The following is an 11388-nucleotide window of genomic DNA, read 5'->3' as shown; positions in this document are numbered from 1 at the left end:
CCCTTTATGATGATTTCCTCGTTTTTCATATGCATTGAGATCCATAACTCCACTCTTGCTCGCTTTCCCTTGGCCTTTCCTCCCTCTCCCTTGGCCTTTCCTCCCTCTCCCTCTCCTCTTCCTTGTTTTTATTCTATTTTTGCTTATTTAGGTTATTCTCATGCTTACTCTTTTCTCCCTTTTATGATGATTTCCTCGTTTTTCATATCCATTGAGATCCATAAGTCCACCCTTGCTCGCTTTCCCTTGGCCTTTCCTCCCTCTCCCTCCTCCTCTTCTTTTTTTTATTTAATTGAATTGAAATATTTATTGTTATAAAATACAATAAAGGGGAATGGCTGGTCTTACAGACAAACCCCTGACTCCTTCCTCCCTCTCTCTCCCCTCCTTCTACTCTGTTTTATGATGAAATGCATTATTATATTTTTAATTAGTGTATTTACCTGTAACAACCTGTAGTAATTTTTTTATTAATTTATTTAGACAGGTTTCTCATTTTCTTCCAATCCCTTCCATGCAAGAGATCATAATACGTCAATTAACTAATATATAGAAGACCATATATGACTCTAATAATTATTTTGATGTTGGTGGAGCCTAAATAACATGTAAAAAAGCCTTAGTTAATGAAAAAAATATATATTGTAAAATGACATCGCTCGATCTGGAGGTCACACACTCTCCTATACGCCAAAAAAACTAATATGTAGATGACTTAAAATGGCTCTAATAATTATTCTAACGTTAATAAGATCCAAATAACACGTAAAAAGCCTTAAATAACGTAAAATTAAGTGGTTTTATGAATTTATTAGACACGTTACTCCTTTTCCACACACACTCACGCTCCTACACGCCAAATTAATAATATGCATAGGACTTAAAATGGCTCTAATAATTATTCTAAAGTTAATAAGACCTAAATAACACGTAAAAAGCCTTAAATAACGTAAAATTAAGTGGTTTTATGAATTTATTAGATACGTTACTCCTTTTCCACATACACTCACGCTCCTACACGCCAAATTAATAATATGCATAGGACTTAAAATGGCTCTAATAATTATTCTAACGTTAATAAGATCCAAATAACACGTAAAAAGCCTTAAATAACGTAAAATTAAGTGGTTTTATGAATTTATTAGACACGTTACTCCTTTTCCACACACACTCACGCTCTTACACGCCAAATTAATAATATGTATAGGACTTAAAATGGCTCTAATGATTATTCTTAAGTTAATAAGACCTAAATAACACGTAAAAAGCCTTAAATAACGTAAAATTAAGTGGTTATTAGACACGTTACTCCTTTTCCACACACACTCACGCTCCTACACGCCAAATTAATAATATCCATAGAACTTAAAATAGCTCTAATAGTTATTCTAAAGTTAATAAGACCTAAATAACACGTAAAAAGCCTTAAATAACGAAAAAAAACGAATATATTGCAAGGTGGCGTCGCTCTGGCGGTCGAAAGCGGAAGCACATTCAAAAACAAGTCATGGCGCCGCGCAGAAGGACGCTCGGCGGCTCTCCCAAGACTCCGGACAACTTTGAGTACCTTAGGAGCCTCGGGGAATTCAAAAAGACCATCCGGCGGCGAGACACACTCAAGTCCTTCAAGACCAGTAAGGTAAGACACGCGGGATTTAGTTATTTATGGGAAAAAAAGGAAAAATGCGGTGACATTTTTCCTGGGTTTTGGTAAGAGTGTGTTCTCGGCTGCCATTATTTTTTTCCTATTTTTCATTTTTAACTATTTTTCAGAGGTTTATTTTGTTTCCTATTGAGTCTACGTGCTCTTGAGAGGTTTAAGGTTGATTTGTATTTGTTTTATCTCGTTTTATTCCTTTGTTTACCTTTTCCATGTGGTTTAAATCCCCCGTCCACCTGTTTTATTTTATTTTTATTTTTCCACTTTTAATCATTTTCCTGAGGTTTATTTTGTTTTCTATGCATACCACATACTCTAGAGATACTCAAGGTTAATATGTATTGTTTTAATTTCCCTTATTCTTTTATTTATGTGTATTTTTCTTTCCCATGCGTTTTAAATCCCCTCCCACTTTTTTTCAAATTTTTCCATTTTTCTCCATTTTCCTGAGGTTTGTTTTGTTTTCTATTGATACTACATACTCTAGATATACTTAAGGTTAATATGTATTGTTTTAATTTCCCTTATTCTTTTATTTATGTGTATTTTTCTTTCCCATGCGTTTGAAATCCCCTCCCACTTTTTTCTGATTTTTTACCATTTCCTCCATTTTCCTGAGGTTTATTTTGTTTCCTATTAACACTACATACTCCAGAGAGGTTTAAGGCTTACGTAAATTTGTTTTATCTCGTTTTATTCACTTATTTATTTGTTTTTTTCTTTTCCATGCGTTTTAAATCCCCTCCCACTTTTTTTTATTTTTCCATTTCCTCCATTTTCCTGAGGGTTCTCTTGTTTCCTGTTGAGTCTACATGCTTTTGAGAGGTTTAAGGTTTGTGTGTAACTGTTTTATCTCATTTTATTCATATATTTAAGTGTGTTTACCTCCCATGTATTTTAAATCCCCCATCAGTTATACACTAAGAATGGGAAATGTTAGTGTGTTGATTTTAAGTCGTTTTTATTGATTATTTACTTGTATTTTACCTTTTCCATGTGTATTAAATCCCTCTACACCAGTTTTATTTTTATTTTTCCATATTAACTCATTTTCCGGCAACCTACACAGTCTCCTATAGACTCCACACATGCTGGGGATGTTTTGGGTCAAAGATCGTGTGGTTTATCTCATTTTATTTGTAGGTTTGTATATTTAGCTACGTTTTATCTTTGCCGTGTGGTTTAAATCCCCTTATCACCTGCACCTCCTTACCTGTTCCTTATCACCTGGACCGTTAACTGTAATACCTGTGCCCGCTGCTGTCTTGAGGAGCTGAGGGCAAAGAGCAACGACGTAATGCAGTTGACCCTTAGACGGCAGCAGTATTCGAAGAGTAGCTCCCCCAAATTGAATGGTCTTTATATAGTCATTGCCGACCTAAGGACCATTTTTTTATTAGTTTTTTTAATAGTGGAAATAAGTTATCATGGTCTTATTGCATATTTTAATGTTAGCTTCCTCATTTCTTGAAAACACAACAAATATCATTATTATTCACTCATATATCAAATGAGAAACTCTACAAAGAATTCAAAGAGGTTATTTATGCATTAAAACTCTAAAACCACACCCAGCTCAAGATGACCAGCATGACCACCACTAAACCTGAGCGCTGCCACTCCACATTGTTTTAAACTAACAGAACCCAGCCAAAACACAGCTGGTGGTAAAATAATGCCAGTCATTACTAACCAATCACCATAAAAAAGTAACCTATCACTGTAAAATAGTAACTTATCACTGCTTATAAAGTTGTTCTAATCTCAAAAATGAGTAATTTGTGATGGCAAAGCAATATGGCAATGTGCTGTATATGGTGCACAAAGAACTTAACATAGCACAAAGATGTCCTTAGCAGTGAGATTGGTAGATTTCTGGAATAATACCAGTTCTGTCCTTAACCTGTCTGCTGCAATTGGCACAGATTTTGCCTTCACTGGCAGCCTAGTAACATATAGACCTAAGTCTTTCTCTGCCTCCGTGGTGGATTGTGGAGTGTTTACCATGTGGTATTGGTATGCTGGATATCCCCTCCCAAGTTGCATGACTTCACATTTTTCTTCATTGAATTGTAGCAGCCACTTTTTATTCCACTCCTGTAGCCTTGTGATGCCCTCTTGCAGGAAATCTGCAGTCAAGGAGTTAATGCAAACAAACAGCTATACTACTACCACTGAAATACTACAACTCTGCTTGATAAATAGTGATGGAAAGAGTTGATATTCACCGTGCTGCTGCTCAGTAAATAGCCACTCTGTATATTTAATGTGATAGAGGGAGGTGACTAGAATTACAATGTTGCATACTTTTCATCTTTTTATTTGTTTGGTTTTATTGCTGTGGATTCACTTAACTCACAGTCACACCCTCTTCTTTATTTTTCTCTTGGACTAAAATAAAATAAAATACACTCAAGACTGTAAGAAAAAATAAATTATTATGTATAAGTGGGTGTACCTGAGCAGAATAAATAACATGGTGGTGGGTGGGTGAGGCAATGTATTACCTTAGTACACTGTGGTTGTGGTGGTGGTGGGGAGTGCCTGCAATAAGACGTACCGGTGTTTACCTCTTGAAATACCTGGCTAACTGTGTGTGTGTGTTGTTATTTCTGCTTTTTCTCTTTTTTTTTTGTGTGTGATTATTTTTGTTGTTGCTGTTATTGTTGTGTGTGTGTGTGTGTGTGTGTGTGTGTGTGTGTTCTCTCATGTGTTAATAACTGTTGTTTGTTTTCACGTTGGTTGCTTGCTCTCTCTCTCTCTCTCTCTCTCTCTCTCTCTCTCTCTCTCTCTCTCTCTCTCTCTCTCTCTCTCTCTCTCTTTTGCCTTGTGTTTTGAATGTCAACAAAAAGAAATCCGGATGCCAGAATAACACACACACACACACACACACACACACACACACACACACACACACACACAGACATAGAAAGTTTAATTGCTTTACTGTTTTAATCCAATCTTCCAGTGAGAGAAAGAGAGGGAGAGAGAAAGGGAGGCTCACACACACACACACACACACACACACACACCTGTCACTCTGGGTAATCATTGGTAGCGGAAAGACGAGCTAGAATCAGACAGTTGCCAGATAAATAGCTCTCTCTCTCTCTCTCTCTCTCTCTCTCTCTCTCTCTCTCTCTCTCTCTCTCTCTCTCTCTGTTTCGTCATTACTCCCTCTGTCCCTCAATCTTCCAGCCGCAGCATCTCTCTCTCTCTCTCTCTCTCTCTCTCTCTCTCTCTCTCTCTCTCTCTCTCTCTCTCTCTCTCTCTCTCTCTCGCCCGCGGTTGAGAGAGAGAGAGAGAGAGAGAGAGAGTCTAGAGAAGTTAGGAAGCCTGCCAATGAAAGGGATAGTGATTCTCTCTCTCTCTCTCTCTCTCTCTCTCTCTCTCTCTCTCTCTCTCTCTCTCTCTCTCTCTCTCTCTCTCTCATGTGACACAGGTTCATGGACGAGGGTATGGGTTAAGCACACACACACACACACACACACACACACACACACACATACACACACACACGCACACATGTACACACACTGATTGCGTACACATGAAGGTATGCACGCAAAAACTGACACGGAAAGACAATGGCCATAGATATACATGTTTGCCTTGCGCACACACGTATACATACATACATACATACATACACACACACACATACATACAGACAGAGTGATACACATAGATGAATCTGATCCTTGTATTTCTTTCTTTTTTATTTCTTTTCCTTTTCTACGTCTTTCTTCTTCATCTTTTTCTTCATCTTCTTTCTCATTTTGTTTTCATTGTTTTCTTCTTTTCGTTCTCTTTCTTTTTCTTCTTTTCCTTATCTTCTTTTTCCTCGTGCTCTTCTCCATCCTCCACATTTTCTTCCTCTCCTACTTTTCTTCTATTTTCTTCTTATTTTCTTATTTTTCTTCAATTATTTTCCTTCGCTTCTACTTTTCTTATTTTTCATCTTCTTCTTCTTTTTCTTCTATCACATTTTATCTTCCTCTACTTCCTCTTCCTCTGCTTCCTTTTATCTCCCTCCCCCCCCTCCCTCTTCCCCCCCCCCTCCCCCATCTCTCAGTAGTCGACCCACACACGTCACTTTCACTCCTCGCACACACACACACACACACACACACACACACACACATACTCGTGCACACGGGCCATAATAACTGTCTGAAGGTTGAGTGTGTGTGTGTGTGTGTGTGTGTGTGTGTGTGTGTGTCCTGGACTGGATTTTGACTGACTGAATAACTAACTGACTGACTGACTGATTGATTGCCTGACTGGCTTGCTTCCTGACTGACTGACTGACTGATGAACTGATTGACTGAATGAATGGATGAATGACTCCCTGACTGATTGACTGACTGACTAACTAACTGACTGACTCACTTAATTATACCCAAAACTGACCTAATTAAAGCATAGATAATTAGCCTTTCTTACAGTGACTTATATAACGTGTGAGAGAGAGAGAGAGAGAGAGAGAGAGAGAGAGAGAGAGAGAGAGAGAGAGAGCAACACTTACCTGTACCTGCCTGCCTCGCTCTCTGGCTACTCAGTACATCACAACACTCGCTCCCTCTCAGGTGTTGCGCGGAGGCTGTCTTGTTGTGTTGCGTCTTGTGTCTCGCGTGTTGCGGGTTTTTGTGTTACGAGTTTTTGCGTTACTCTTTTATTTTGTGTTTATTTATTTATTTACTTTGTTTTTTTTGTGTGTGTTTTGTTACTTTTGTGTTGCGTTGATCTTTGTGTTGTTTATTTTTGTTTTGTTTTTGTTATTTTGTGTTTGTGTTGCGTCGATTTTTGTTTATTATTTATTTTGTTTTTTTGTTGTTATTTTGAATCTGTGTTGCGTCTATTTTGTTGTGTTGATTTATTTTTTCGTTATTTTTGTGTTCCTTCTTTTAATTTGTGTTGCGTCTTTTTTTTCTGGTGTTGTGATTGTTTTGATTGGTCTTTTATTATTGTTTTTTTTTGCGATTGTTTTTGTTTGTGTGTGTGTGTGTGTGTGTTTTCATCGCGTTCGGCTAAGTTTGTGTTGTCTATTGTGTTTGTGTGTGTGTGTGTGTGTGTGTGTGTGTTTACTAGTGCGTCACACCCCAAATATTCGACCAGTGTAAATGTTGTGTTTTTGTTTGTGTGTGTGTGTGTGTGTGTGTGTGTGTGTGTGTGTGTGTGTGGTCCTGGTTCATATTTAGGCTAAGGACAGAATAATATGTGTGTGTGTGTGTGTGTCCTAAATCTACCTGTCTACCTATCATCTCTTCCTATTTACCTGTGCTTACCTGTTTATTTATATCAATCAAATCTTTCTCTTTTTTGTACTTTATTTTTCTTTTAACTTCCTTCCCTTTCTTTATCTTATGTCTTGTTTCTCTGTGTATCGTGTTGTTTTTATAATGTCATCTTTTATTTCTTATTATTTCTTTGTTTGTCTTTATCTTTCCTCCTTTTCTTTCTTTATTTGTCTATCTATTTATCAGTTTATATTTTTATCGTCTATACAGTTCCATCTTTAATCCTTTATTTTTTTATTAAGTCTATCGTCATTTATTTTTTCTATCTATATCTGTCTATTATCTATACTGTTATTCGTCTTTCTTCTTCTTATTTTTCTTTTTCTTCTTCATCATCTATATTTTTATCTTCCTCTGCTTCATTTTACCTCCCCTCCCCCTTTATCTATAACTCCCTATCTATCTATCTGTCTATCTAACCTTACACCATCTAACGGACAAAAACCAAACCACTGAAGCACAATTTGTATAACATTTTCCCTTCCTTCTTTTGGTATAGCTTTTCTGTCTATTTTCATATATTCATTTCTTTATCCTATTCTATCTGTGTATTTCTCTCTTATTTACCCTCTTTACAACACCATCTAACGGACAATAAGGAAACCACCAAAGTATCATTTATATAACACCTTCTTATACATCAAACTTTATTAAACCACTTCTTCGATACCCTTCATAGTCCCCCCTTGAGTCTAGGAAGTGATCGGCAGTGGCCTTAGATCACGCGCTGGGAGGGAAGGAGGGTAAGGGAGGGGAGGGGAGGTAGATGAAGGGAGGGAGGAGGAGGTAAGATGAATGGGAGTGGATGGGCAGTGTTGTTTTGAATAGGAAGTTGAACAGAGTGACCTTAGAGTATATACAAGGAGGAGGAGGAGGAGCAAAAGGAGGAAGATTGGGAAGGAGAAAGAAAGTAGAAGTGATATTACCCAGAGAGAGAGAGAGAGAGAGAGAGAGAGAGAGAGACATGTTATAGTAAGCGAATGATAACAACTAGCAGAGGAAGGAAGATAAAGGAGGAAGAGACATAAATAACTAGAATAAGAAGAGGAGGAGGGAAAGGAAGCATAGATAAAAAGAGGAAGAAGAGGAGGAGGAGGAAGGGGGTGGGGAGAAAAAGGAAGTACAAAGATAAGAGATAAGAAAGAAGAGGAAGGAAGAGGAGAAATACAAAATTAAACAGGAAGATTATAGTAGTAGTTGTAGTATCAATAGTAGTAGTAATAGTAGTAGGAGGAGAGGTAGTAGTAGTAGTAGTAGTAGTAGTAGTAGTAGCAAGCAGTAGGCCACCTCTTAGTCATCACACACACACACTTCCTTCCCCAGCGGCCTGCAGTAGACACCCTCAAGGTCATGGAAGCAAGGACAAACAGACATACAGACAGACAGACAGACACAGAGAGGTCCACCAAGGCCTTAGATTAGTTCCCATTCTGTCTGTGTTCTGTGGTGGGCACGAGGTTCTCTCTCTCTCTCTCTCTCTCTCTCTCTCTCTCTCTCTCTCTCTCTCTTGTGTGTGTGTTCAGATGTGTTCTCTCGTTCTCTCCCTTCTGCTGTGGTTGAATTCTGTGTGTGTGTGTGTGTGTGTATTTTTTTTTTATCGTAACTTATTAAACGTGTGTGCGTGTGTTCGTTCGTTCACTTGCATATACTGACGTTCATCTCCATACAGTATTAGTGGCGATAAAAAAAAAAAAGAAAAATAAACAAACATCAAAATACCCAGAAATCGAAGGAACTTTTGTGTGTTAAAAGTGACCAAACTCAACAGAAACAAAATTAATATGAAAAAAAAAATGGGTAAAAAATATATAGAATCGTCAGTTTGTAAGTTAGGTTTGCTGGGTTGAGTATATTGGGGGTGGGGGGGGGGGGGTTGAGGATGGTGGGTTTGGTTGGGTTGGGTTGAGTTTATTAGTGGGTTTGTTAGGTGAGGAGAGAGGATTGGGTTGAGTTTTGCTTCCTCCCTTCCTTCCTTCCTTCCCTTTTCCCTCCCTCGATCCATCCCTTTCTGTCCCTTTCCCATCTCCTTTCTTTCCTATCTTTTCTTAATTTTCCCTCCCTCCCTTTCCAACCCTTTCTCCTTGCCTGTTTTGCTTCATTCCTTTCTTCCTTCCCTTTTCTCTCCCTCCTTCCCTTTCTATCCCTTTATTTCTTCCTCCCTCCCTCCCTCCCTTTCTATCCTTCTTCCCCTTTCCTTCCCCGTCTTTCCATCCCTCTCTCCTTGCCTGTTTTGCTTCATTCCTTCCTTTCTTCCTTCCTTCCTTTTCTATCCTTTTATTTCTTCCTCCCTTCTCCCTTTCTTTTCTTCTCCCCTCTTTCCTTCCCTCCCTTTTCATCCCTCTCTCCTTGCCTGTGTCTCTCCCTTTTTCCTTTCCTCCTCTCCCTCCCTGTCTATCCCTTTCCCTCCCTTCTTCCCCTCATTTTTTCTCTTTCTCTCCTTCTCTCATTGTCCTCGTCTCTCTCTCCCTTTCCCTTAGTGTTAACCTTGCTTCTCTCTCTCTCTCTCTCTCTCTCTCTCTCTCTCTCTCTCTCTCTCTCTCTCTCTCTCTCATTAGTGTTAGATCAAGAAGTTTCAAATCTCTGTCGTTTATAGGAAATCAGATCAAGGGGTTCCCAATACGTTTTCCAAGCATCTATAACTTCTTGGCACTTATAGTTTCTCAAATCATAAGGGTGACAAATGCATTATCCTTAGGCGAAGCTGGTGGCATTTACGTTATAGATGCGCGTGACCTCGGTGCTCATCCCCGTCTCTTAATAGCCAATACATAAACATAACTTCCTCATTAGGCTATACGCGAACGGACGAGTGATTATGGAGATGATTAAAAACGGCCTTACATGGAAATTAATGTTAGGTGGGTTAATCTTACGTCCTTGTACGAGCGGTGTGACGGAAGAAGAAACTGAATGACCTTACAGAGAATACGTTGTGAGAGGGAGATTTGTCTAGGAAACGTTCGCGAGTAAATGGGAAACGTTTTTGTATAGGTAACGTTTGTTTATGAATAAAAGACGTTTTTTGCATTTTTCAAGAGGAGAGTATCAGGACATCTCTCATGCCGAAATTGACCTCTTTTTTGGCCATTCCTCTGAACCTTTTTTATTTATTTATTTATTTATTTATTTTTTTTTTTTTAGCAGTGAGTAACGGGCTTTTTTTTTTTTTCATTAATATTAGCTTTTTTTTCTTTTACCCTTGAGCTGTTTCCTTTGGTGTAAAAAAATAAATTAATAAAAGATATAATTTAAAGTGTGTGGGAAATCAACAACTATAGATTTTAAAAGTAACGCAAATGCATAAATGGAAAACGTTAGATAGGAGGAACACCATAAAAAAAAACGTTGTGCAAGAAGAAAACGGCGAACACATAAAAAAACATAGTGCGTGCAAAGAGAAAACGATGATTGTATGAAGATGGTAAAAGCTCGTATGAATGTTTATGTTCCGCAAGAATAGCTAATGAAACTCAGGCGCTTGCACGTGTGTGTGTGTGTGTGTGTGTGTGTGTGTGTGTGTGTGTGTGTGTGTGTGTGTGTGTGTGTGTCGCTTCCTTCCTGCTTTCATATTACTTCCTCATTTGTTTAAGTGAGAACAAACACACGAGGGTTAGCATTTACACGTAAACATACACCTTACGTCAGACCCCCCGCCACACACACGCACACACATCCAAACATAAAAAAACGTCGGTGAGTGTGCTCCCTCGAACGTCACTTCCTGGCCGGGCGTTGATGAAGGACGTACGGCGGGGAAATAACAGCGGAAGTGACTCCTTAATTGCGGCTAAGAGGCTGTGACGGCGAGGAACTTATGAGATTCGCCTGTCAGAGTGAAAAGGACAGCAGCACGCGTGAGGGTGTTTGTGTGTGGTTAGAAAGTGTGAAGACGTGTCTAGGATAGATCATTATTAGGTTTGCGTGCCAAGGATGCGAGGAAAGACTTGTATTTTCACTCGAAGGACAGTAGCGTATATGCCGTAGGGAAGACTTGTTAACCCGGTAGCAGCGACGGGCCAAATTTGTGGCTTTACCGTGTAGCAGCGACGGGCCAAATTTGTGGCTTTACCGTGTAGCAGCGATGGACCAAATTTGTGGCTTTACCGTGTAGCAGCGACGGGCCAAATTTGTGTCTTTACTACTTACAAACGACGGCCAAATTTTTTAAACTACCGATGTGGCAACGGACGACCAAATTTGTGGCATTACCGTGTAGCAGCGATGGACCAAATTTGTGGCTTTACCGTGTAGGAGGGACGGGCCACACTTTTGCCATAATATAAACCCCCCAAAATAGATGATGCATAAACTGATCACAAATGCGTTGATATATATTATGAAATGGTTTGCGCGAGTGATGATTTTTTCTCATTTTTCTCGCTTTGAGGGGCCTTTTATGAAACATGATCCCTGCAGCTACCGGGTTAA

At 38.9% G+C, this 11388-nt stretch overlaps 1 protein-coding gene across 1 annotated transcript in view; it reads left to right on the top strand.

Annotated features, from left to right (window-relative positions):
- LOC126981902 (rhotekin-like) overlaps positions 1 to 11388 on the top strand; it is a 95312-nt gene that overhangs the window by 47503 nt on the left and 36421 nt on the right. Inside the window, exon 3 of the mRNA XM_050833549.1 lies at positions 1459 to 1639. Coding sequence (XP_050689506.1) covers positions 1459 to 1639 — 181 coding nt within the window. The remainder of the gene's footprint in view (positions 1 to 1458; positions 1640 to 11388) is intronic.

This window comes from Eriocheir sinensis, chromosome 49, assembly GCF_024679095.1.
Source record: "Eriocheir sinensis breed Jianghai 21 chromosome 49, ASM2467909v1, whole genome shotgun sequence".
In the NCBI taxonomy this organism is placed as follows: Eukaryota; Metazoa; Arthropoda; class Malacostraca; order Decapoda; family Varunidae; genus Eriocheir; species Eriocheir sinensis.
The sequence above is the reverse complement of the archived record's forward strand: the minus strand, read 5'-3'. Positions and strand labels throughout refer to the sequence as shown.